The 26,470-nt window shown below is 51.8% G+C and overlaps 9 protein-coding genes across 9 annotated transcripts; 4 read left to right on the top strand and 5 right to left on the bottom strand.

Moving 5' to 3' along the window:
* Positions 1-406: 406 nt before the first annotated feature.
* On the top strand, positions 407-1,549 carry rpn11 (26S proteasome regulatory subunit rpn11; the record flags this gene model as incomplete). Its single annotated transcript, XM_032036669.1, has 3 exons — positions 407-472; positions 557-810; positions 865-1,549. The coding sequence occupies 3 exons, from the start codon at positions 407-409 to the stop codon at positions 1,547-1,549; spliced, it is 1,005 nt and encodes a 334-aa protein (XP_031884655.1).
* A 765-nt stretch (positions 1,550-2,314) lies between these two features.
* Positions 2,315-3,392, top strand: CGGC5_v012787 (uncharacterized protein; the record flags this gene model as incomplete). Its single annotated transcript, XM_066152754.1, has 2 exons — positions 2,315-3,217; positions 3,261-3,392. The coding sequence occupies 2 exons, from the start codon at positions 2,315-2,317 to the stop codon at positions 3,390-3,392; spliced, it is 1,035 nt and encodes a 344-aa protein (XP_066007968.1).
* Positions 3,393-3,857: 465 nt separating this feature from the next.
* CGGC5_v012786 (uncharacterized protein) lies at positions 3,858-4,632 on the bottom strand (the record flags this gene model as incomplete). The annotated part of the gene is made up of 2 exons (XM_032036671.1): positions 3,858-4,418; positions 4,486-4,632. 2 exons carry the CDS (start codon positions 4,630-4,632, stop codon positions 3,858-3,860), a joined length of 708 nt encoding a protein of 235 aa, XP_031884649.1.
* A 2,170-nt stretch (positions 4,633-6,802) lies between these two features.
* CGGC5_v012785 (Satratoxin biosynthesis SC1 cluster protein 4) lies at positions 6,803-8,422 on the bottom strand (the record flags this gene model as incomplete). Its single annotated transcript, XM_032036672.1, has 4 exons — positions 6,803-7,523; positions 7,577-7,917; positions 7,992-8,129; positions 8,183-8,422. The coding sequence occupies 4 exons, from the start codon at positions 8,420-8,422 to the stop codon at positions 6,803-6,805; spliced, it is 1,440 nt and encodes a 479-aa protein (XP_031884648.1).
* Positions 8,423-13,187: 4,765 nt separating this feature from the next.
* Positions 13,188-13,874, bottom strand: CGGC5_v012784 (uncharacterized protein; the record flags this gene model as incomplete). Its single annotated transcript, XM_032036674.1, has 1 exon — positions 13,188-13,874. The coding sequence occupies one exon, from the start codon at positions 13,872-13,874 to the stop codon at positions 13,188-13,190; it is 687 nt and encodes a 228-aa protein (XP_031884498.1).
* A 544-nt stretch (positions 13,875-14,418) lies between these two features.
* On the bottom strand, positions 14,419-15,189 carry CGGC5_v012783 (uncharacterized protein; the record flags this gene model as incomplete). The annotated part of the gene is made up of 1 exon (XM_032036675.2): positions 14,419-15,189. One exon carries the CDS (start codon positions 15,187-15,189, stop codon positions 14,419-14,421), a length of 771 nt encoding a protein of 256 aa, XP_031884499.2.
* A 1,414-nt stretch (positions 15,190-16,603) lies between these two features.
* Positions 16,604-17,023, top strand: CGGC5_v012782 (uncharacterized protein; the record flags this gene model as incomplete). The annotated part of the gene is made up of 1 exon (XM_032036676.1): positions 16,604-17,023. One exon carries the CDS (start codon positions 16,604-16,606, stop codon positions 17,021-17,023), a length of 420 nt encoding a protein of 139 aa, XP_031884500.1.
* A 3,146-nt stretch (positions 17,024-20,169) lies between these two features.
* CGGC5_v012781 (uncharacterized protein) lies at positions 20,170-20,884 on the bottom strand (the record flags this gene model as incomplete). Its single annotated transcript, XM_032036677.1, has 2 exons — positions 20,170-20,552; positions 20,605-20,884. The coding sequence occupies 2 exons, from the start codon at positions 20,882-20,884 to the stop codon at positions 20,170-20,172; spliced, it is 663 nt and encodes a 220-aa protein (XP_031884501.1).
* Positions 20,885-21,545: 661 nt separating this feature from the next.
* On the top strand, positions 21,546-23,174 carry Pla2g7-1 (Platelet-activating factor acetylhydrolase; the record flags this gene model as incomplete). The annotated part of the gene is made up of 1 exon (XM_032036679.1): positions 21,546-23,174. One exon carries the CDS (start codon positions 21,546-21,548, stop codon positions 23,172-23,174), a length of 1,629 nt encoding a protein of 542 aa, XP_031884495.1.
* Positions 23,175-26,470: the final 3,296 nt, after the last annotated feature.

The following is a 26,470-nucleotide window of genomic DNA, read 5'->3' as shown; positions in this document are numbered from 1 at the left end:
ACAACCCCTCGCCCTAGGTACTTCGACATTGTCATTTAACAATCGAATCACGACGCGCAACAAGCTCAAATTAATACTTGAAGTCAACTTACCCAGTCGACAATTTACATCATCCAACAATAATGGTTATTTTAACGTGACAGTTGATCAAGAAAAACAAGGACCTCAGCCACACGTGACTGTTTGTCAGCTGTGCGGTACGTACCGGACCGGGCTAGCTCCGCCGGGTCCTTTTTCGCCAGGCTGCTCAGAGCTGTCGTCAACAACTCACGAGCCAGCTGCTTCCATCCAACTCCATCACCTCAACCGCCTCCCTCCGCAGCCTCTACGAACGAACACTCCCAACCCGCGACACCCCCAATCCGAATTTTCCACCAAATCCCACCATCGTACACAGATTATCACAATGGAGCGCTTCCGCAACATGCTCCAGTCCCAAGGCCTCGGTGGCCTGGGCAGCCAGCCCGGAACGGTAAGAGCATCCCACCTTCTGAAGCTACCAGGATAGCTCCGACGACAGCATCGCCCTCGACCACGTGCTAATTTTCGAATGCAGGATAACACACAGCTCATCGACAACTCCGAGACCGTCTACATCTCTTCCCTCGCCCTCCTCAAGATGCTGCGACACGGCCGCGCTGGTGTTCCCATGGAAGTCATGGGTCTGATGCTGGGAGAGTTTGTCGACGACTTCACGGTGCGCGTGGTGGATGTCTTTGCCATGCCTCAGAGCGGCACCGGTGTTAGTGTAGAGGCCGTCGACCCTGTCTTTCAAATGAAGATGATGGACATGTTGAGACAAACCGGAAGGTAGGAATGCACCTCGAGGCGACCTCGAAGCCATTACTGACTAGCAATCGACAGACCCGAAGCCGTCGTCGGCTGGTACCACTCCCATCCTGGTTTCGGATGCTGGCTTTCCTCCGTCGATATCAACACCCAGCAGTCTTTCGAGCAGCTGACCCCTCGCGCCGTCGCCGTCGTCGTCGACCCCATCCAATCCGTCAAGGGCAAGGTCGTCATTGACGCCTTCCGCCTCATCAACCCCCAGTCGCTCATGCTTGGTCAAGAGCCTCGTCAGAGCACAAGTAACTTGGGACACCTCAACAAGCCCTCAATCCAGGCTCTGATTCACGGCCTTAACCGACACTACTACTCGATCGGCATCAACTACCGGAAGACGGCGCTGGAGGAGAACATGTTGATGAACCTGCACAAGCACGTCTGGACCGAGGCGTTGGAGATGAACGACTTCAGGGCCGAGGCTGAATGCAACAAGGAGCGTCTGGAGCGTCTCGTCAGTCTGGCCGAGGGCTACGAGAAGCGCGTCAAGGAGGAGACGGAGCTCACCAAGGATCAGCTCAAGACCCGCTACGTCGGCAAGCTCGACCCCAAGAAGCATTTGGAAGACGTCGGCCAGCAGTTGATCGAGGACAACATCGTTTCCGTGTCGAGACAGATGATCGACAAGGAGGCGACGATGCCCAAAAAGGACGGTGCCAAGGGCCAATCAAACGGCGATTCGATGGACGTGGAGGAGGAGTTGTGAGTGGAAACGGGCCACAATTCGGGGGCGGTCCAGAGGCGGGATATCAGGACTTTACCGGAACTGTACGATTAGGCGTTTGGGTGGTTGGGAACGCAACGACTAGAGACCCCGCCAGGCATAAGACGAACGATTTTACAAAACCAATTGCATCGGATTGAAGAACAACCGCCGTGGTCGAGATGGTTATGGACGGTTCTTTGTTCATCAACAAGTCCCAGTTCCGATATTCTCCGCTCTTCTCTCGTGGCTGATAATGGTCCAGAACAACGTAGAAGCGCTACTATTACTCCATTGTCCAGAGACAACGACGGTGCTCAGACACTCAAGTAGTGGACGGGCATCTCTCAAGCTTTTACTTATATCGTGTACAGCACCAACTTGACCATGACAGAGACTAAATCAAATCGCGAAAAGCGTCACTGCAATCTTCGGCAACAAGCACTTTGTCAAATACCCCTTCTCCGGAATCCCTCAGACGTCCACGGGATGCGACGTCGCTATCGTTCGAACACCCTCAGCCGTCTCTTTTGTCTCCCCCGTCTTCGGCCGCCTAGCCAGGCCAGCGAACATCATTCCACCAGATCTGCTACACAGTCTCCAGGCAACGACCGCGTGAAAACCTCAACCATCTCTCGCGCAGAGAAGATCAAAGCTTTCAGTCTGCTTCCGACTCCCCCATACTGGCGATACAAACGGCGCCCTCCCCTACCCTCACCCAAGTCTGACTACAGCTACCAGGCTTTCTTACTAGAGACCTCCGCAACCATGCAATATGCTCCATCTATCGCAGACAGCCAGTACACCGATGTCTCTCTCCCTCCATCACCGCCTCTTCGCATGTCCATTTCAACCTTGTTCGAAGTACTCCACCGTATCGGGCACACCTTCTCCCATGTGCAGTACGCCGTCTGCGGCACGGCCGCCATGGTGGCCTTTGGCTGTGACAGACGCAAGCCAACGCACGTCAGCATCGTCTGCCCATCCCACACTAGAGACGTGCTGGCTTCATGGGCCGTGGCCGGCGGCATGATGTTATACCCATCCAAGCCCAACGAGATTGGCGTCCCCGTCGATGGAGACACGTGGACGATCCAGGTGAAGTACCTCGAGACAGACGACAATCACAGGTTTGAACGGCTGGACGCTTGTCACTTCAACTTTGGGTGTGATGATGTTACCACGGCCGTCTTGACCCCGGCAGCTCAACTCGAACAGATTGCACAAGTGTACATCAATCCGCGGTACAACCAGAGCTGGCGGTACAAGGAGAGGTTAGGAGGCGATGCCATCTGGCTATTGGAGCAGATGTGTAAGGAGGGCGTCAACAAGTTTGGTATGAATTTGAGGAATGCGAACATCCCGACAATTAGGGACCAGAGGTTTTGGCTTGTCTTCATGACGGCGCATCCCGAGGCTGTGGGATTGTTTTACGATGCTGGGTTGAGGGGTGAAGAGGAACAGGTGAGTCTCAGCGAATGGGGCAACCGAAAGGAGTATGAGCATCAGCATGAGCAAGACCATGCACATACGCAAGAGTATGAACAAGGCCATGCGCACACGCAGGAGTACGAGCAGTATGAGCAGGAGTACGCGCACGAGTATGAGCAGGAGTATGAGCGGGAGATTGAGCAAGAGTATGATCAGGATCAGGGCCCTGAGCAGGAGCAGGTACGAGTCGAATCGCCAGTATCACCGCATGCTCCACCTCCAGAGCAACCCCGACGCAGAGATGAGAGCGGGCGTTCGAGACGCAGATCATCTCGGGTCCGTTCCCGCTCCCGCACTCGCACCGACCAGGGACCTCGCCGCCGGCGACGACCTTCTGAATATGGACCGGTCTTGACCCGGGCGGAAGAGAGGCGGGTTGCCATGGACAGAGCACGGGCTCGGGGCCAGGTCAGACGTCGCAGCTCGCAGGAGCCGAATAAGTTCTCATTGAGTGGTGCTCTCAATAGCTTGCTTGGCGGTGGCCATCGGGATGGGTACAGAAGATGATCGCTTGGTAAGTTCACCTTTCGACTTGTTGCAAATGCGCGACTGGCAATTGTTTCCGACTCAAGTTGTCTCATTGTCTTGCCTCTGATCGAGGTTTCGCTGTGTAAATGATTCTACAAAGGAGATGATCCCGAATCCCCCTTCTATTGTTTACGCCCGCCTTTGATCATGCTGTTCCCGTGCATGATCCCCTTTCACAAAACCCGCTTCGCTGGTATAACAAATGAAACAATCCCTTACCATACCCGCCGCCTTGATTCCCCGCGAATTGCTCCGCACATGTTCGTCATCATCTATCCCGTCTATTATCCAATTACTGTCTTCCGTATCCGTGCTGGGTGTACTGCTGTCCGTATGTCTGCTGAGGGTACGCCGGCTGGTACGCCTGCTGCTGCGCATACTGTTGCTGTTGCTGGTGGGTGTATCCCTGGGTCTGTTGTCCGTACGCCGCGGTCGCGTACCTCTGCTCCTCGCCGTTCTTCCTCTGCTCGCGGCGCACCTCCTGGATCTGCACGCTCTCGACGCTCTGGTCCTCGCAGCGGCTCTCAAGGGGCGCGGCGTCGTGGCCCATGGCGCCGCGGCGGACGCCGTTCTTCTTGAAGTAGCGGAAGTCGAGCCAGGCGATGATGGTGGCGTAGCCGGCGACCATGGAGAGCAGGATGCCGAGGACGACGACGACCCAGCCGATGGTGCAGGAGGTGCCGATGCAGGACTGCTGGGTTTGGGACTGGATGCCCATGTAGACGACCGCGGCCCAGAAGACGATCTCCATGGCGTTGAGGATGAGGTTGGCCTTGAGCGAGGCCCAGCGGTGGAAGGCGGGGACGTGTTCGGTGAGGACTTGGTAGAGAATGATGGCGAGGGACTTTGCGGACTGTGGGGGGGAGAGTGTTAGCTGAGTGTTGGTTTGGAGGTGGGGATGGTGGGAAGAGGAGGCTTACCATGCCTAGTGCCATTGTGCCTGATCTACCCCTGGGACGGTTCGGCATGAAGATGCGTGCTACTGAGAGACCGAGGGCCGCTGCTACGAGTAGGAGCTGGACCATGTGGATGGGGAACTTGAGTTTGCTGGAGAAGAGGGCGTTCATCTTGGCGGTGTTGATGTTGGTGATGTTCGAAATGGGGTCGGAGTGGGTATCTTTGTGGTGTTGATGGTATCCAAGATCGGTGATGTTCGGATATCAGACTCTTGCAAGGCAAATGGGAAAATTGGAATTGGAAATCTTGAGCCTTGAGTCTTGTAGACTGGGTTGAGTTGTCTTGTCTTGAGTGTCTTGGTGTTCCTCCAAAAACATCAACACATCGCCGGGCCTCGCGGCCGTCTATATACCAAGACGAAATCCGCATTGCATCTTTTCCACGTATTCGGTAGAGTTTGATACCTCAATTCCCATAACACCGGGCCTTTTCGCTCGTCAATCTCCAGGGAACAAGCACAGCCATCAGCCGCAGCCTCTTTTTTCGGCGGGTTTGCGGGCTGGCTGGAACGGATCTTCTCACGCACAATTTGCGGTGGTTCTGTTTCGGTCTCGGTTTTTAGGGGGCGGGTTGGGCAATTGTGGTTATCTTACGCAGTAATACAAACAAGGCCAGACACTCACTGCGTTGGCGCTAATACTGGATAACGTGCTTATTCTTCCTCCCTGGCCCTGCACAAAGTGGGAACACAGCCCCAAAAATGGTCTCTTCGGTCTCGGTTTCCCACTGCATAAGCCACCGGCCGAATTGATAGCACTAACATCTAAGCATACGCGTATCCACCGAATAGAGTTAACCCATGGATGGTCTTCTCCCCCTACTGACGGATCTGCCCTTTCTTCGACTCATTCTTCGAATGCTGAGATTCTTTTCATGTCTGACGGGCTCCATAATTTCCCGCCCTGTCCGTCTGTCAAAACTTCACTGCCGCCTGCCAAGACGAGGTGACACGCCAGCAGCGCCAGCAGGCTGGGCCCAGGCTTCTGGAACGACCGCACACTGTCACACCCGCACCCCTGACGGGCCCCGTTTTCTGGGCTCTGGCGGGCAACAGATTGGCGCGGAGTGTCATTTGGGACGATCTGGCGGGCCTGGTTGAGTCTGCCTCTGCATGGGATGGAAATGCGCCTTGCGCTCAGGTGTGGGGGCACATGAGGTTTCTGGTATTAGAGAAAGCGAGGTGCATGGGGGCTGGGCGCTAACAGATGAGTATGAGGCTCGGTTTCGATGTTGATTGCTAGGAGATTATTGATAATCAGGAAGAGGCTTTCTGTTGCAGGATCCGATTTTTAAGAAATTTTCTTCCGGGTGATATTGGCTTTGCCACGACAGACGGCTTCTAAATCTTTGTTCACGAAGGCGGTTGGCTCACGTACGAGAGCACGTCAGATTTTAGGTTGTCGATAATCAGGACTTTTCTTCTTATCTATTCGACTTTCAATACTTCATACTTTCAGCCCGTCAAAAGTCTCTCGGTCGGCGTGGTTGATGACCTTCCCTCTTCGTTGATGGCGTTCTGCGTTGTCATAGTGCCTGCAGTGCCGTTTGCCGGATTATCCCCAAGTTCTTCCTTTCGACCCCAGATGTTCGTCAGGCAGGGAAGATGCTTATTTGTAAGTTTAATGTTGCTAGCTGACTTTGAGGGTTCGTTACGCCGAGTACAGGTTGCTGACTGGCAGTCCGGATGTTCGGATCAGGTATCGCAAGTTCGGGGTTCCGAATAGTGAGTCCAATGCTCCCAACAGCATTGACGGCCAGCTAGCAACGAAGACTTTAGGCTGAAGTTTTCCGCTGGACTATGATCCAATGAGATCCAGTTCTTCGTTCGAACCGGTAACGATGTGCGCTAGCGTCCAACTCGTTACCTGTCAATGTTTGACTACGTAGCCTGAGGGAGGTAGCCTGAGGTTATCACCCTGGAGCTATCATCCGACATGAGTCTCTTTCACCATTTTCGTTTTCCTGCTGGACTTCGGTAGCGGTAGAAACTTCCCCATCAGTTTCTCTTCTCGGATTTTACTCTCTTCATGGTAGGCAACTGATGTCCTTCGTCGTCGAGTTGTGCTAATGTCTCAACAGAACAGCAGCGTCACCTATCCGCCATGTCGTTCATAGCGGCCGCCGAGCAGTATATTCCAAAAGCCCGCTTGCTAGATGTTGCCGGAAATGCTCCCTGGACGCAATAGATACTCACATGGCGGCCATAGTCCTGGGCGTTGAAGACTCCGACGATCCACTCGCCGCCCGATAAGATCCGAATGGTCGACCACCAAACACTTTTCATGACGGGCCATCCCTTTGATCCTTTGGACTCACGTCGGTCGAATCTTCAGCTTTCGGTTCACCCGATGACTCCCATACAACAGCTCCAAAATAATCACCCTGGCTCTGCCGATTCCCCCTATCCGTATGCCGTCTTGGTGGCGGCTTCAGCGGCGTAGGCAGTTCCGGCTCATGGCCCGGTGCCTCGAGCATCAGAAACTCGACGCCGTCATCCGTGTCGACCCTCGTCAGTGGCAAAGTCATCGTCATGGCCGCTTTCAATTCCTCTCGCGTCTTGAAAGTATCCCGGGTCCTCAGCTCCGTCCGCGCTTCGTGGACCTCATCGATATGTATCGCAGGCGGAATCGTCACCCCAGACAAGCTTCGAGCGTACTCGTCCACGACTCGAGGACTCTCTGCATCCTCGATCGCGTGCTGCGATGTGTGAGAAACAGGTCGAGATCGCCTCTTCTGTGACGTGGTGGCTCCATCGGACTGCGTGTACAATTCCGTGTCTGCGCTATCTTCCAGGTTCCTCTGCACATACGTCCGTTTAATCACCGGGCTCAGGCTCTGGGTACCCAGCAACGGCCGCAGGGTCGGTATACAGACGCAGATGATGGCGCAGCATAGTTCTGTTATCGACCATATGCCGGCAACGACGGTATTGTACGTCGGGTCAGTCGATGTCGCCGACGACTTGAGCGTTGTAAGTCGTATGACAGATATTGCACACGTGCTGTCAAAGTCGTTAGCCAAGCGCCGCCTGAACCTTGCCACATTTTTACGTACAAGAACCCGAGACCAAACGTCGCCATGAGAACAACCTTTTGTCTCAATGGCACGGCAAGAGTCCTCAGCAGAGGAACGGGCATAACGAAGATGATGATGTCTGTAATCAGGTTTATCGCCGATCCAGCATACCACCAGTCCAATAACCTAAAGCATTTGCCCTGAACTGAGAGGTCCCATAGGGCTCGTAATGGAACGCAGGCGAAGCAGAGCGACACCACCTGCGTGAACCCGAAGGTCATTATGAGTATTAAGAATATGTTGCAAAGCTTTTGAAATGGCGGCAGTGGAAAGACTCGTCGGTACTGAAGTAGAAACGTGGATTTGATGAGGGGCATTGCCTGTATAGTGTTTAGTGATCGTTCTTCTCCCAGGATGGTTCTTGTCCGACGGAACCTCTGGTTATGCAACTTACAGCTTGGTATACGGCAACAGCGGCGATGGCAATCTCTTGAGTTTTGAGGTAGTTTTCGCGCGTGAGGGTGGCCTTATGGAGGCCGTCTCCGTAATGTGTGTTGATTAGCATCAACAGGCCGGTAACAAATACAAGGACCTGCCAGTCCCGTCAGCATCGTCGTTCCAACCCAAATCGCACAAAATACGTACGTATGAGAAAACAAGGGCAGTATCATCAGGCCCCCATCTTCTTAACCTCCACCGTCGGACGTATATCCTCAATGCGGTGACGACAGACGTCAAGAACAGCGCAGTTAACGTAACCCCGATGACAAGCGGCTGTCTCGTTTCGCTGGCATTCACGGCTGGCAATGTCGTGTTTGTCACTACGGGGCTGCCACCAATTTTCGGTACCGTCCCCATTGTCGGGTCGTCGTCGGTAGGATCCATCGTTGTCCGCCTTCTTCCCCGCCCCCAGGGAACCCTCGCCCGCCGCGGGGCTCACGTTATTCGAGGCCGAGAGCGATGTGTGAACGGTCTGCTCGAGCGATCGTCGCTACCGATATACCATCTCATTACTTATCACAGGGTCGAGTTGGTCTCTGGTTCATCTTCTCGCTGTGAAGCCAAGGACATGCGTGATCACTAGCAATCGCTAGACTTTGAATATCATCAAAAAAGAATGCCGCTAGGTTTTTGCTGGACGAAATTCAACCTTTGGAAAGCGAATTGCTAACAACCGGCACCGAACCGCTCCCACAGGCATAGCCAGCAGGTGACCGGTGGGCGGTAACGTGTGCCCAGTGCTCGGCGAGATAGAGTTGCCGCTAGATGCAAAGTTGCCCATCCCTCCATCCCACGAGGTCTCAGAAGCGGAGCATGGATATTCCTACGATCCTTGTGTCTGCCCATGACTCGAATCCGGTTCATTTCCAGTTCCCCATGAGAGAATACATGTCAGATCGGCATGCCTGCAAGTTCACTGGGTTTCGACTACCCGGTAAGTTGTAAAGGGGAACATGCAAGGCAGTGGGATGCCGTGTGTCGCCATCGCCGGTTCATGCGACTTCCAGACTCGTTCGGGCGAGACAGCTTCCATGACCGGCTCCGAGAACCATCCCAATCTCACCATGGTTTCGTGCCTGAAAAGGTCCAGCCAACATTGGTCCAGTTCAAGGAAAGTATGGAAGCCATCCTACCGTGCCAACCTCCTTCGATACAGTAGCGCAAGCAAGAAACGACGATCAGTTTCTTTGAAGGATTCTGCCTTTGGCTAGGTTGTTTACTGGGTGTTTCGTGTACAGAAGTATGCTTGCCGAGAATTCAAACCTAACATTCGATGACGTTCAATTGGCGATGAGATGCTTACCGCCAATGGGCGTCTTCGTCCGGAGGTTGGATGGGACGAAATCGTATCTTGTTTGAGAGTCCCATACCCACCCGAGCCCCGAACGGACCTTCTCCGGTGCTCGGCCCCATCGGCTCCGCCTCCCCGGCGGGTTTAGCTGGGTGGGAGGCGAGTGACATGAAAGCTTGTGCGAGTCAGGTTGCCAGATGTGTCGTGTAGTTCGGGAAGTTCGGCGGCTATTACTTGATTTGGACGGCCGTCGAAAGTGGCAGCTTGGCTGTTATGAATACGTGCCTGCAGGAACAACAAAAAACTTATTGTGAAGCCTGCGAGTCGTCCACCTTGATGAACTAATCGACGTCTCAGTTTGTCTCATGGCACAAGTGCTTAACGTTAGGTCTGTATTGGATGTAACAAGTTCAGGACTTGGGGGGATTATTAGTTAAGCTGCATGGATAATGAAGGAGTCGTGTTCTGCTCCTTTTGTTCCGTAGCTGATTGCAGTTGTCTCCCAGAGTGAACTTCCTCGCGTGGCCACATCTTGCGTGCTGTCTTTAGTACAGCTGAAGACCTCGGATCTAATTCCGAACCCAGCCTTCTTGTCTCTGATACGCAAGGTTCTTTTCCAACAGGAGCATCATATGTTCAGCCATAGCTGCCTTTCCCTCATCTACCTGCTTCTGGGTCCAGCGAGCTGACGGCATTATGCGTCTTCCGACGTGATACCATTCGAAAGATTTCTCGCGAGGCATCAAAAGCTTTAGAATGTCATCCAGGGGTTTGCCACTTTCTATCGCCTGAGATATCATCGGCCCGAAATCTTTGTACATGATTTCCGCGATCATGCAGGCTCTGTGGGTCCAGTCTTTGGACTTGGATTCTTTTGAAGGTGGATGAGCCCATCTGCGTGTAACTGGGCTCGTGTTGTAGGTGTGTAAAGTTGTGAGCCTTTGGAGATTCGCCGAATTCGCCAAAAGCTTAGCAACCATGACTGAGCGAATTCGATAATTTGCATCACCACCGCTCTTTCTGGGCCCTCGAAAGCCTAATTCGCGATAAGTCTTAAACGTGATAGATCGTAGATAGCTCCGGCTTTTGGGACCGATCTTCTCAAGCCAACCTAAGAGACGTCCCATCTGACCAGTGTGCAGATACGTATAGTCAAGAGGGTGCTGGATTACGAAAAAGTCTCTCGAGTATAGAAATTTGGTGGCCTCCTCGTGCAATATCCTGCAGGTTCTCAAAAGAGAAGCAGTCGGGTAAAAAGGGCCGGGCATTATCACATGTTCTTTGTTGATGCTGGCCATAACTGTTAGCTTCTAGTACGCAAAGTCCCATGAGATAACATTTACCAGCAGCCTTCCTTTTCATAGCCCTCTATGACGAGGTGATTAACGACAACCAGTTGGTAAATCATGTATCGCAACTCAATAGGAAGTTTTCTAATGAGGGGAGTCAAGACTTTGGTCATGGCAATTGAGGGTACTGAAGACTTACAACAATGAGGATGGGCGAACTTCGGGGTCCTTTGAATCATCTGGCTGTGGTGTGTGTGAGTTGTTGTGCAGCAGCAATACCAAGCAGGAGACGGAAAGACGGAATCGAGCAGCAATGAAAGGGCCTCGGAAATGCTAACTCCCAAGATGAATCTTGGAAACCACTTTACCTCCTTTGGTGATTCAGCATTGGTCAAGTATCCTAGCTGTTCGGGAAACTTTCTCTCCAACTTGGGCGTTGTTTTGGAAAGGTTAAGATCATCTTCATCGGCTTCATTCGTAACTGGAAACGGCTGACTCGGAGGTGTCAGCCCAAGCAGCCTACGGCTGCGTCGAGACATTATGAAGAATTTTAGTTAATTGACTGCAGCACAGCGCTTCTTGTGGTGATGTGCTAGAAAATCAAATTCACAACAGGTGAAAACGTCATTCGAGGCCACAAGTGACAAGAAAACTTGAAACCCCACTTACCTTGAGAGATTGCTTTGATCTCTTGAGTTCTACTGTCTTGTTTCTAGCCCTAACTAACAGGGTTGTTGATCCACGAAGCAACTTTGGATTAAACGTGATTCATGTGGGCGTATTTTTGACTAGGCACTTGAGTTGGCCTTGTCTAATATTGATGAAGGTTTAACCACAGGTCAAGACCCTTCCCAACCACCTAGAAGATCCTGGGACTTCTATCATTTCACATTTCTTCAATTTTTTCATCAAGGTGATCGCGTCATTTTCACAGCAAAGCAGACTTTGCCAGCACTGTGTACTCCCACTACGAGCAACTCGCGAAGTCGCGGAAAGCACAAGACTGTCATAAAGTCGCGCTACTCTGATATTCTAAAGACGTTCACTGCCCAAAAGAATCGAAGAAACCAAGAAGTAGTCATTTCGCCCATTCCAAACCATCCGTATGCCTGCCTCAACTCTATCAACTAAGGTAGGTTGGGAATTTCCTTTCTCCGATACAACATGTTTCTCTTCAGCAGACACATCATGTGTTCAACCATTGCCGCTTTGGCCTCGTTGGCTTGTTCTTCTGTGCACTCGTGCAATATCTTTTCGCGTTCTATCCTGTAAAAGCGAAAAGACTCATTACATGGTGCCAGAATCTTGGAAATGTCCTCAAATGGCCTGCCATTGGATATCGCACGTGAGATCAATGGTCGAAAGCCATCGTAGAGTAGTTCTGCAACCTTGCAGGCATCCAGAGTCCAATGGTTGGATTCGGACTCGTCGGTAGGTGGATGACTTAGACGGATGCCGGTGGTGTCAAATCGAAACGAAGTGCTGAACTTCTGGAGTTGCGTCGATTCGACGAGAAGTCGTCCGATCTTTCCCAAATACTCCCGATAATTCTCGCGATTGACATCCCCGGGCGAATATTCTAAAGAATAGCTCAAAGACAGGGATCGGAGGTTGCTTCGGTTCAGAGGACCAATTCTCTTCTGGCTGGTATTTCTTGTTGATACTAGTCCCGCACTTTAGCTGTCTGCGGTCCATCTCTGCGAGTCTTTCAAGTGCACCTTACCGGCAACCCTCCTCCCGGAGGTCATCTACTTTGAGTGGCTTACAAAGAACGAGGTCGTATACCATAAGCCGCAATTCGAAAGGAAGTTTTCTCCTGCCGTCAATACAAACAACCATATGGTTTGCGCCCTCGGGAGCCTCACAGAAATGGAAATGGGCTCGCATCAACCTTTTGAGATTGAGCTTTCTGCAATCGATACAACGTATTAGTGACCGCCCCACAGAAGAACAAAAGAGATATTGAATATGAGTGGAAGAAAATTGGGCGGAAATGTTGTAGAAGCCCCATATATTACGGAAGGGAACTATGCCTCACCCTTGAAGATCGCCGAGGGTGATGCGAAGCTGCCTTTTTTGGCGCCCTGCCGCTCCGTCGTGGCATTCTTGGAACGCTGCTTGGTGTCAGTACCGGAAGCTTTGAAGATGAAGGTAAGAAAATCGTTGATGGTTGATCTGGACATCAAATCCGGCCTTTGGTGGTGGGAAAGGTGTGCCACTCGCCGCAACACCTTGAGGGACGGACAACACCTTCCTGTGTAGGGGCAAAGCGAACACCAAGGTTTCCAATAAGAGTCAAAATAGCCACAGACATGACTTGCGTGATGAAACTCCACTTGCCAGTTTCGACTTTTGAAGGCTTATTATTGCGAAATTCAAGCAAAGTTTGACATGGACAACAACAACAACATGCGGCACACAGGGGATAGGAAGCAAAATTGGAAACATGCAACGAATGCTTCAGTCACAGTAGGTTTTACCTCCAAGTTACTAGGTATTTGTGATTCGAGAGTGACCATGCTTTGGCGTACAAAAGCCATCTGGGCAACACGCTATTACAGAATGACCATCAACCTGAAATGTACCGCTCGACCAACAACTTCATATGACGAGCCACCTCTTGCTCAGGCTCTCCGTTTGTGACATACTGATAGTGGGCAATGTACTCGAAATTCTTTGGATGAATCTTGGGCAGGTTCGCCACTTGAACTGAGGTCTTGCCAAGAGACTTGGTCTTTTTCAAGAGGGGCAACAAATCGCTGAACACCATCTCAGCAAGAAGACGTGCCTCCACTTCCCAGCGTGTGGGATTGCCTTTGGTCTTGATCAAGGCTGTGTTCCGGTACCTCAGGGTATATCGGAAGCCCAAATCCAAATTTTCAAGATTTTCGCAGTGACTAAGAAGTCGAGCAACTCGTCGCGAAGTTGCCCTGTAGTCCTTCTGGCTCCACAGCGGGAAATTTCCAAGTATGGGGTGTTGGCGAGCACCGGATCCTTGGAAAGGCTGCGACAGCTTGATTGCGCGTATGTTGGCAGCTCTCGGTCCGATTCTTTGCAGCCAGATGTCAAGGTACTCCATGTCCTCGATCTCGAACGTGGTTGAGTAAAGCATAGCTCTGGCATCGGCATGGACCGTCTTGCAGGTGCGCAGTAAAGAGCCAAAGACACGACAATCTGGATTTTGTCGAAGGCGCTTGTCGGAGCGATCCCAATAGATAGTAATCTGGCTCCGTGCGAGAGCTAGGTCATAGACCATGTTACGTATCTCAGGTGGCAGTTCTCTGGAAGTTCTTTGTTAGCCTCAGCCCACCTTGAATAGTCGAAGTGGATACTTGCAGAAAACCATTCTTGGTGTGGAATACTTTTGCTCTCTTATCGGAGTGAATGAGTTAGCATGTGGTTCGGAGATCAAGCATAAGCCAATCGAGTCGTGGATGAGAACAGGGGAGTTGGGTCTGATGATGCTTGAAAGTTGTGCGTCGATGAAAAGTCAAATTCACCAATAGTACCTTCCTGCGTAAGTTGTAGCGGCCATTATCAACGCTTGATAAGGCAGCATGTGGTCTTCTGCGAGAGGGTTGAACAGAATCACTTTGCGGAGCCATGATAATACGTAGGAAGATTGTTTCGTCGTGGTAGCTTGAAGTTTGGATGCACTTGGCTCGAAAGAATGTCCAGCTTGTTGGTCAACTGAAATAGTTTAAAAACCACATATCTTCCATCTTTTGGAAATGGCTAGAAACAGTCTATCTGAACATTGAATCCGTGGAAGTGAAGATATCTCGATCGCACCTCGTGTTTCATTTCCAGTCAAAGCCGACGTCCCTCTCAGGCATTGTCACCTCCTTCCACCCAGACAAAGAAACATCCTTCCACTGCAAGGCATCCACAGTGATTGTGCCCTTGAACGAGCGACAGTCGTTTCCAGAAAAGACGACATATCCCCTGCCCGTTTCACTTCCTTCCGGATTAGACTTGGCCATGCTCGATTCCGCATTCGACTTCACCTGACCCTTCCACTGGAACCAGAATCTGGGTGACCTGAAGCTGTTCTTCTCAAAACTTTCGAATCTTCTCTTCTCCTTGGTTTCAGCCTCCGAGACAAATGCGTTGTCATCGCTTTCCGCGTCTTGCTCCTCGTCCGAAGCACCAGACTCGACTTCATTTTCAGCCCGATCTTCAGGTTCGTTCTCAACTTCTGACTCCGACGTGATTTCCTCCCCAGCTTCGAGGCCGGAAACCAGCTCTTCGAGAGTCTTCCTGCTTCCGGTCAAGACCAGGCTTGCGTCAAGAACAGCAGGCAAACATAGTCTTCCTAACAGCCCACGGCCGTCGTCTGAAAGGCGGAATATCTCCATAGTGGGTAGAAGAGCCTGCCCTTTATTCTTGGCCATGTTGATCTGATCGCCAAGCTTCTTCGCGTTTGCGCATTTTACTTCGTATCTTCCAAATGTTCGTTTTACTTCGAATGCCCGGCCACGTCGACGCCCCCGGCCTCCACCAGCTTTGGATTTGCCGACTCGGTTGTGGACGTGTCTCGTCGAAAATGCCGTGTCCTGCCAATCGTCCATGTTCGAGATGATGTAGACTTCTTGATGCTGGTTTTCTCATTGGTGTATGCGCGTGGTAGGAACACGTATTCGCTGCGAAGAATCTCCGTCAATGCTTCCCTTCCCCTAGGGAAATTGAGCTTAGCAGTCTTGACGTCATCTGTTTCTTAGGCACTAAGAGCGCCATCGTAACGATCAAACCTCGCCTTGCAGAAGTGGCCGCAGCATAAAATATTCCTTAAATCGGTCACTGAGTACTTGGGATATGGACGGCGGCGCGTGCGACTTGCACACATATCTGTCCACCCACGCCTGTGTTCGTCCCCTCCCGCTCCAACAGCCTTTGCTTCTCCCGACTTAAAACGTTATCATTGAAGCAGCAGTCGATAAGATGAGGCAAGTCAAATTTGATCTTCCTCTGAAGTTTGAAGTTGGCGACAGAAGATGGTAAAATTACACGTCTGTCGTGAAGCAGTTGACCGGTGTTTGGCTCACTCCTTTCTCGGGCTGAGCCCTGTTCAAGAACGATGACGTCATACGACGGCGTTCAACTTTCCACGGTGAGTCTGACTGCTGTGAATCCAGCGTGGTCATTTTCTGAGAGAGAGCACAGCAATCATTTTGCCTCAGAAAATTTAATCATTTTCTGTGATAAACAACGTTGTGATGCAATCCCCCGTCGTCTCAATAGACAACATCGTGGTCCGCTTTCCAGCTAAGTTTGAACAGCTAGTAATCAGGCTGCAGTTAAGGGAGAACGACTTGGTGAAAGAAACAAGTACGGAAATTTCCAAACATGTCGTCGAAGAGAGCTCGGTCGACTAGAGTCTAGATGTTTCCAAGGTCAAAATGGCGCCCCGTCAAACACCAAAGGTGACCACCGGATCGAAGTCAAAGCCAACCAGCCCCACGATCTGGCGGGCTGAGCCGGCTACAACGTCGCGGCGCCCGCCAGCGCTAGCAATCCGAAAAGTCTCAGCCGGGCTGTCCCCGGACCGTCAGTGCACCTGTTACATCAGAGTCGCACAAAATGACCGTAGAAAGGGCGAACTGACATTGTTCTGATGGGATGGTCTAGAACACCGACCAGCGAAATAACCTGCTTCCGACCCCTGTCAAGAGCTCCCCGCAGTGAGATGCCTGAGCCCCTTCCGTCGAGTGTGACGTCAAGGGGCTACGAATGTGTGCCGAAAGCATGACCCCGCAGCGCCAATCACATCCGCCCAACGACAACCGGGATTTCCTGTTTTTGGAGCTGGAGTCGTCACTGGAGGCCAGAGCTCTGGGCGATGTCATAAAGGCGATCGAGCCCCAAGTGCGCGAGCGCTGTGTCAAACTTTTCTCTCTCGACTGAACCCCGCGATAGAAAAAAGAGACAACTTTGTTGCCGAATATACCAAGACTACACGAATAAGCCACATAAACATACATCAACATGGGCGACGAGAACGAGTCGAAGTCGGGAACCATCTACTCCCGCAACAAGGAAGACACAATCGAGGCCGAGACGCTTCTCTGGCGCGCCATGTGCGACAACAAGCCCAAGGCCCTCCGCAAGTACCTCGACAAGGACGCCGTCCTCTCCCACCCGGGCGACAAGGTCTACTCACCGAAATCGAAGCCCACCCTGCAAGAGCACCTTGACGACTGGGAACCCTGGACGGCATACCGCATCCAAGACGACCCTGAGTTCGTCGAGATCGACCTGATGAGCTCGAGTTTGGTCTACAAAGTCACCGCATGGCGCCAGAAGGGAAAGAAGCTGGTCGCGACCGAGGGCATCTGCAACAGTGTATGGAAGCAGGAGCCTGGCGGCGAGTGGACATGCTGCTGCCACCACATGAGTCTCATTTGATCGACCATGGGTTAGAGGGATAAACGACTAGCATGTACAATTGACGATGCATGGACGTGTAAGAGGGATGGAGACCGGCGTTTTGTAAGACTAGCGACATGGCTCGCGGGCGCTTGATGATTTTCGGTTTCTTAGTTAGTCTGAGGTACAGCTTTTAATGAACTTGCATTCATTTGACATGAGAACGAAGCCCGAACCGAGCTGTAGGCGGGAGCTTGTGGATGCGACCATGCACAAGAAACGTATCAATTGATTGTGACTTGTACTTACATGTTGTCGGGGCGTCTTCCTCAGCAGGTGCCAGACCGGCAGGCTTCACTCTACACATCAAAGCTGTACAGCAACCGAGCGCAACCAACATGTGCTATTTAAGGTTTGTGTTTCTTGTGGTTGCCGAGGCCTAGCTGACCAAACTACCAGCAAGGTCGATGAACATTGCGTGGACTATGTCTACAGGGTAGCGGAACAGTAGTAGGTAATTGACAAAGGAGGGAAGGGTGCTGGCGGACAGATGATGGTTTGGAGGTAGGTAAGGGGAGATCGAAGGACAAAGGTAAACATCACAAATGAAGACATCGTATGGGATAGCCCAATCTAAATACAAAGAATTGCGTCTCCAGCCCACTTGGGCTCAGCATCCTCGCAATGGAGGAAGTTCCCAGGTAACACCGCGGGGAGGTTTGGAGTCCGTCTTCGTTACCCAGAGAAGTAGTGATAGGCTCACCGGGGCCATAGCGGAAGCTGAGGAGGAAGGCTCAGCCAGGAGGGAGAGTTGGGGGATAGAGTGAGGAAGATTTGTTTTGTTTTGTTTCTGAGCATTCTTTGTTCTTCCTGTTTTTGCTTTATTTCATTTTTTGTTCATCTCGTATTTGCTTGTTTCTGGGAGTTCTTGCTCTTGCCTTTTTTTTTCTTGTCTTTTGGTTCTTGTCCTTTTTTGTTTCTTTTCTTTTGACTTGTCGTTTGTTTTTCTTGTAAATAAGAGAGACGGAGATAGGGAGGGAGAGAGAAGGAGATAGAGGAGAGAGAGACGAAGATGGAAGGGAGAGTTTGACGAAGGAATAAATGACAATAGATAGCAATAGAGAAGAAAAGACATTGGAAGAAATGGCAGTAAAGTTATAAATGTGAAGAAGATAGGTAAAGTAGGAAGAAATGACAGTAAATGGTAAGAGGCGACAATAAATAAGAAGAAGTGAAAACAAATAGCAGGAAATAGCAGTAGATGTGAAGACGAGATGTAGAAAGAAGTGGCAGTTAATGGTAAGAAATGGAAGTAGATGGAAAGAAATCGCAGTAGATGGTAACAGTGGCAGTAAATGGTAAGATATGACAGTAGATGTGTTGAAGAGATGTAGACAAAAATAGCAAGGGATGTGAAGACATGGAAAATAGCAGTAGATAGTAATAAATGGCAGTAAATGGTAAGACTGGCAGTAAGTGGTAACATATAGTAGTAAATGTGAAGGAGAGATGTAGAAAGAAAGAAATAAATGGCAGGAAATGGGAGTGTAGTTAAGAAATAGCAGTAGATGGTAAGAAGTGGCAGCAGATAGTAATATAGATGAAGAGACGTGTGAGGGAAGTCGGGAGGTAAGAAGGTAGAGAGTTGGGAGGTAGAGAGTTGGGAGGTAGAGAGTTGGGAGGTAGAAAGTTGGGAGGTAGAGATTTGGGAGGTAAGGAGGTAGAGTGGGTGGATAAGTATGTTGGATAAAGATGTTGAGTAAGGATGTTGAGTAAGAATGATGGAGAGATTGGAAGGGAAGTGAGAGTGAGTGAGACTGGGTTTATATATATTCTGGGAGAGGGGGAAATGACAGGAAAGGCGTAGAGGTAGCTGACACGAAACGAAGGGCTGGCTGGATTGGGATGAGGCAAGGACAAGGTTCAAGAGATGAAGGGGTGGCAGGACAGAAAGGTGAAAAATGTACCAGGGTAAAACGGAAGAAGAGTTGCGGAGTTGAAAATACAGAAGGGTTGAAAAGGAGATTTGCGTTCCTGGCCCACTTGGCTTAGCATTCACCGAAGATAAGGTTCCCAGGCAACATCACAGGGAGCTTCGGAGTCCGGCTCCGTCGCCCTGAGAAGTAGTGTTGTGACACACCGAAAAGCCATAGGTAACCATAGGACGGCCCTTTTGGTTTTGGCGGTCTCTGGGTTTCTGGCCTGTTTTGTGGTTGTTGCGTTTTGGGAGGGACTCGCGGTTGGACTTCTACCAATTCTATTCCACTGAGCTGGCCGGATTTGAACGAAACACAAAATCACCCGGCGTGAAGACGAGTGCCGTCGAACGACCATACAGATCTTGTCTTCCGGAGGGCGGGTCCGAGAAACCCAGGGAAACTACATTTCTGCGAGTCCCGTTACGGTGGCGGCGTCCATTTATCGTGTAAACCTTGAACCTGTCATCTAGTTCAAAGTCCCTTGGTTGGGTCATGCCAAGTGACAATACGAGGCTGGAAGTTTGAATCTGGAGCGGTCCGGAGCTTATTTCAGCAAAAGCTATGTGGAATCTCAAGTCTTTATGCATAATTTGGACCTATCTGTTCGACCTGCATGGTTTCCTGGTATGTGTTGTTCGGTGTCCGCTTGCTGGCCTGTACTGTGCACTCGCTACCTGGACGATTAGCATAGAACCCAAAGGAAATTTAGGAACTTGACTGGGGACCTCTGCAGATTTAAGTCAACTTGAAAGGTCTCTACATTGAGCGTGTCGAACGTCTAGAGGTCAATCCGATACTTCGATGACTCACTAACGCGCTCGCTCATGTGACCTTGGCCGGAACCAGGTTGGTCTACCAGATAATTTGGCCAAGGTTTGCTCCAGGTGGTTGCTTTCAACCTTGCTTGACAACTGCCGCCAGGGACAAATGGGTCGACGGCGTCTGTGCCTGGAACTTAGTTGAGTCTATTTTCCCTTCATCTTGGGAAGGGATCGAGCCTGGCTCTTCACCCAGATTTTAGAGCAGCTGATGGGGTTGCAGAACTCTAAGAATGCGGACTTGACCTGTGAAGAGTCTGCTAGAATGCTCTGGAGGTTCCAGACAGGTAACCGGTTGTCATCAGGGCCATGTTGTATTTCTAATCAACGCATACTAGCACACTCTTGCCATATGACGACGTCAAACTCTGTATGGCATGAAAGCGTCCTATTCGAAGATACCGATTCCGTATCCATCTGCCCCTTTCTTATCTTTGTGTCCATTAAGGCCAACAATGTCCCCATCAGATTTCCGCTTGTTAGAAGACCTCTCACCCAGGACTTGAACGTCAGGTCCATCATCGTTGACCAACTCAGGTCTCCACCCTGTGCCACTGCCAAGGTTGCTCACACCCGCCAGGTTCGTCTCCGTGATGTGCGGGCCCCTCTCGCAACCCTCGACGTTCCCATTCCTCTCGCAGCAACTCCACTTGAAGCCGTCCGGCTTGTCTTCTTTCCAGCACGGGTCATCATCCAACTGTTCCCAGTCGTTCTCGTCCCAGATGTCAATCGAATCCCATTCTTTACTAGACTCATCCAGTTCAAACTCTCCTGTAAAATGTTGTAAGTCGACGATGTTCGTGCTCGCTGAAAGGTCACGTACCTGGATGGTATTTACAAGCATCGGGTTCTTGCTTGTCGCCTTCAACTCGCTGGTGACATCGGCTGCAAACCAAGCTCGCAGGCTTCGCAGACCCGCTAGTCGTTGCCATGGCCGAAATTTTCGCCTGACTTCCAAGAAGTTGCCGTGCCATCTCAACGGCCTTCTTCCTGGTCTCCCGCTCCCCACACAGCGAGATCAGGACCGTTCGCGCCATGCCTTCGGGCATACCCCTGATGACGTCTAGTTCCTGATCCACACTTCCATCCTGGAAAATTGGCATCGCGTCTGTCGCCGCGCTGCGCAAGTAACTATGCTCAACTTGGACTTGAAAAGAAAGTCTGATGGTAACGAGAACCTGTCTCGGAAAAGAATGGATCGCGAAGCGTCAGGGTGGTTTGTCTGCGACGACGAAGCGCGTTGGAGAAGAAAGTTTGACGCGTGAGGGAGAGAGGCCCACCCCGCGACTGTCGGAAATAGCGACTTTTTGGAGGGGAGGCTCGACAATGTTGCTTTTTCCTGACTTTCTTGGGGAAAGTCAGGGGGTCGGTCACACGAGGACGCAACTCTGCTGACATAATGTCTTTATTTAGCTACTTACAACGGCGTACTGTTCAGTTGTAGATGCCATCATCAGCCGAGGCTTGTGGGAGCTACACGATACTTCTGTGACCATGCTCATTGTGTTGTGAATGAGCGTAGTCACTCAGCACAACAAAACGACCTATGAATGACACGAACTTGGGGTCAATGTTCTTGTGTCGCACCTCATGGCGGCCAAAGCCAAAGTCGTAGGCGATGACGTAATGACCACCGCCACACCCGAACGAGATGAACATCTTAGACGTGCGGATCCCTCCGCTGCCATCATCATGTCATCAACATCTATCGAACAAATCCAGACACTACGATAGCCTAAGTATGTGAATAGCCCATCATCCAAGATGGCACCGCAGCCCCCGCCAGAATACAGAGACGTCGACGTTGAACTTGAACCCCTCGACGAACCGCAAACTTTCCAGCATCCGGACTCTCCGCTGCCGTACTTCGACGAGCCTTCGCTGCTAGGTACACCAGACAGGGCCATGGACACAACTCCAAAATGGATGACCACGGCGCAGCCTTGGGGGAAAGCTTTGTCGCGAAGAGCTGTTGACCTCTTGAAGCCGAGGGTTGCCTGGGGCTACATCATCTGGACCTTCATCGGGCTCTATGTGCTCTACTGCCTCATCATCCGATCGCCTCTCTTGGCGTCCAAATTGCCCGGATACTCTGGACGCTACGGTGTTGGCGCGATTGATGTCGAAGTTGCCGTCACATCACCACGGAAAACGAGTGATTTGGTCTTCAAGGACGGCAAGGCTGCCTTCGAGCTCGAGACTGTCCTCTTCACACTCTACTACCCTACGATCAAGGATGTACGAGGGAGACGACCACGTCACTACTGGATTCCCAAGCCTGTCAGCTTAACCGCAGAAGGGTATGCTCGCGCAGCGCACTTCAACAACTTCATCTCGAGACCAATCTTCACGTTTGCATTATGGGCTATTGCTGGGAGTATCACCATCCCGGCCGAGGTGGACGTCCCACTGGTGCCTCTCGACGATAAGTCTGGAGAGAGGTTTCCCGTTGTGGTGTTGTCGCACGGGCAAGCTAGCTCGAGGACGGATTACACGCACTACTGCGGCGAGCTAGCAAGCTCCGGGGTCATCGTAGCCGCGGTTGAGCACCGTGACGGCAGCGGCCCCGGGTCCGTTGTCACCACTCCGAGTGGGGAGAGGAGGGTGATGTATCTCAACAAGAAGGAACTCCGCGGCGGAAAGGAGATGGAAGACGACGATTTCAAGTTTGAGCAGCTCGCCTTCCGCCAGGCGGAGATTGAGGAGACGATTGCCGTGTTGAGATCACTCGATGCCGGCCGTGGCGGAGACATCTTTGAGAGAAACGCCAGAAAAGAGGGCAAGGATCTGGAGCAGTGGGCGAACCGCCTCAACTTCTCGGAGACGGTCATCGCGGGCCACTCGTTCGGTGCCACGGGCGCGTTGCAGGTCCTCCGAGGCGCGACAACGGACGAAAACCCAGCCGTCGGCGGTATCATTCTCGATCCGGGCAAGAGTAGCGGGCGGTTGAACACGGATATCGACGTGCCTATCTTGGTGGTTCACTCGGACTCGTGGTCGAAGAAGGTTACGATGTTCTTTGGGAGGCCGCACTTCGATACCGTGAGAGACATTGTGAAGGATGTGCTCAAGAGGGTTGGCTCCAGTTGGTTCCTGACGAGTATGAAGACGAGCCATCCTAGTGTTACGGACGCGCCGCTGATTGAACCTTTGTTGTTGAGGTGGACGACCGGGGCTACGATTAATGTTAATGAGGGTTTGAGGGAGTATGTGAGAATTTCGATGGAGTTTCTTGACTTCTTGAGGAATGGCACAAGAGGAGGAGTGCTTTCTGAGGGGCCTACGCATCAGGAATATGGCGAGGACACTCGGACGGAAGAGCAAAAGGAGAGAATTCCGAAGGATGTGATGAAATACTGGGAGATCCACGTCGCGCCACCTCGAGATGAGTAGATCCAAGGTAGAATGAAGATTGTGCTGGGAAGTTCTTACAGTGATTTGTCCATTCAATGTATCGTGAATTGACGCTGGCAGGCAAAGCCTGTATTTTCGGTACAATCACCCTCGTTGGTTGGTGTCTAACCCACTATCGTGGGCCTTGAAGTGCAGTGAACATGGGATGCCTGTCCTGTGTGGCCTGTCTCTGGCAGGACAAGGCGAAGTCTTGCAGACAGATCGTCTAAACACCGCAAGAGCAATGCTGATCTGCGCCCTACCTATCCATAAACCCGCAGCAAGCAGATGTTGAAGCCTCACATTTGACAAACGAAACATCGTGAGGCCGCCGTCGTCTACGAATATGCCCCGATCCAGTCATCGCAAGCGGATTTGAGATATCAGGCGATTTGATGAGGTGGTTGAGACGAGACAAGACAAGACAAGTGATTCGGATAATATTTCTGCGCTGAGGAATCACCAGTCCAGGGAGGCCCAGACGGTACCGGGGCGCTCAGGAATGCGTGCTGTACCGGCACGGGGAGCACCCGAAGAAAGGGAGACGAACCGGTGGAGTTCTGTTTGGGGGCGTCTTTTGGGGGTCTTGTCGGGGATTGGGGGCGCTCTTCTAGGCTGCTGGAATGACGTGCGGCGGCGCATCGCTTAAAGGACGAGGTTAAAAGATTTGCTGGGTACGGGGGGTATCGTCGCAAGCGCTGGAGAAACCCTGTCCAGCTGGTTCCCGAAGGGGGGTTGCGTCGCTGAGACAGCGCGATTCCAGGTATTCGGAGGAGATGGGTCGATTTTCTGGCCGCAGTGTCTTATCCGGCTGGGGCTGTTGGTGGTGACGAACTCTGTGTAAGATGGGAGGATGGGGGCGGATTTTGGGCGTTGGTCTTTTTTCTTGGTGTTTCTGATCTTTCTGATTACCGAGTGATTTAGCAGTGTTGGTAGAGGTAAGTAGCGGGTTGTTCTACATGCGCCAGGATTGAAGGGGCGGGCCTTGTTGCGTCCTTGTCGCGTTACACGAGAGTTGCGTGCTAGATCTTTGTGTAACGCGAGATGAGAACCCCATTCGGTGGATATGTCCCTGTTCATGTTCCAAAAAGTCTTCGGATACTGTTCAATCAGATGTTCAAACACAATCAACAACGGACCACTACGTGAAGGGGTGACAATCCATTTCGAATCAAGGCGGTGAAGGATGAATCAATCGCTTCTGGGGGGTCAGACAGGTGAGGCGGACTAATGGGCTTCGCAGGCGAATAGCAAAACGGCTGGGCGGGACGGCGTACCGCTGGCATGGAAAGAGGGTGAGACACGCGCAAAAGACAACCGCTGCGTCGTCTTCCTGCCGGTCGGGCTGCCTCCGCTGACAAAGGGAAGAGAAATTCTCCCTCTTTCCCTTGCTTGGGCTAGCGAGACAGTGTCCAAGACAATGGGGGCCGGTGCAGAAGTAAACGTTCAACGTCAGTGGCCGGATTTGGTGTGCGTTTTACCAGCGGCGACTTAGTTTTTGTGATAGATGACGGGGAAAGACGCGATGGCATGTTCCTGGTTGTGTTGATTCCAGTCTGGTGTCAAGACCAAAGGTAGGGAGAATCTGGCGTGTTTGGGATGGCGGGGGAAACAGTGGTGGTTAGTGGACCAAAATGCTGGGTAATAGGGGACTATCGTGAAGACTCAAGACATTGGGCTAACAAGATGTGGGTGGCGTCCTTCAGCCCAAGACAACAACACAGAGAGATTGATAATCTGCCCAACAAGACGCATAATCAGGACGGTAAATCGAGTTTTCAAGTCGGCTCAACTGCCCCATGTCAGCTTCGCTTGCCTCCCTGGGTCTCTCGTCAGCTGTGACATCAACGATTTGACTGGATGTTACTGCAGCCTAGTGTCACAGTGTCATCGATATCGACTTCGCATACAGACATATTCTCCGAGTGAAACACATCCAGACCGGTCGTCCATTCCAAAATCAATGACCCGTCAATCTAAGATCAACAAGCAGCCGTCGTCGGCAAAGGCCGGGGTTGATGGCGCGGCTTAACGCACGCCGCCAGCAGTGCAGGGGTGCTTCCGGCTCGGTTAACACTGTTTGCCCAGTGAAGTGATCACAGCCGCATCTAATCACTTGTCGGCTCTCTCTAGCACGAAGGCATCATGCCATCTCTTCACCGAGTATGCCAACGAAGCCGAGGCGCCTTAGATGAGACGGCCGAGATGCATGCCCGGCCACCAATAGCCGCGCCGGACGACGTGCGCGAGTTCTCACCGAACGACCCTCAGACAACTCGGTGTGGCGCCGTCTTTTCTTCTTCCGATCTTGTGGTGTTTAGTCAAAGGCCCTGCCCGGCTGGGCGGAATCTCGTCGCTCATTGACGAATCCCAACAGGCTCGAAATAAGTTTTTGGTGCCCAAAAAGCAAAAGCAAAAAGAAAAAAACGGGGGACCCGACCAAGTCTGCGGCCCCATCGTCCGCCCGCCCCAGGCTAGTTATTTCGAATTTAGAGGACGGAGCCAAGAACAGGATCGGCCCGCTGGCAGGGTGGATGGGCGGCGCACCCGCGTTGTGCTCAACGTGCTTGCTGTCTTCCCTCGACGAGCCTTGGACGAATATGGATGGTCGCATACATGACCAGATCTCGGGGAGGGCAGCCGACTGACCGTGCGGCCGGGACTGCAGTTCGATTTGGGGATTGATGGGACTATGTGTGCGATGTGATTAGTCTTGTTTACGGGAAACAAACGTCTGTTCCTGGATGTTTGGCGATGAGGTCTGACTCTTTGTTGATGTAGTTCGCTTCCCCGAAGGAGACGGTTCATCGAGTCCGGCCAACGGACATTGGCCCCGATCTGGCACTGGCGCTGACCATCTGGCATTGGCGTGTTCGTACCATGTTGGCACTGACTGGCTGGTTGATTGATTGATGGATTGATTGATTGTTGGGCTCTTGATGCTGTTGCTGTTGGAACATGACCCCCCCGGCTTGAGTCCGGTCTGGACGCCTTGATTTTTCTGGTTCCTCTTTGCTGATCTTGCTCCTTTGGCCTGAGTCGTAGGAGGTCCCCTGCCGACTGACTGAATCTCCGGTCTTTGACTGGATGAACCGCCAACTGCGGATTATTTTACTGTCGCTACGCGCGCTTTGCGCTTCAAAATCCGCCTGGCCACCCACACAAAAGTGACAAGGTACACACCCCTCCCACCCCCGTTCCCCAAATAATTCCCCATCTTCAAAAATGAAGCTGGAATTCGATTGGATTGACAGCCCTAACTCTGCGTCTCCTCTGCTGCCCGCATCCATGTCCAA

The sequence above is a fragment of the Colletotrichum fructicola genome (genome assembly GCF_000319635.2).
Source record: "Colletotrichum fructicola Nara gc5 chromosome Unknown KSG_Nara_v1_contig07, whole genome shotgun sequence".
Taxonomy (NCBI): Eukaryota; Fungi; Ascomycota; class Sordariomycetes; order Glomerellales; family Glomerellaceae; genus Colletotrichum; species Colletotrichum fructicola.
This window is presented reverse-complemented; position numbering and strand designations above follow the sequence as displayed.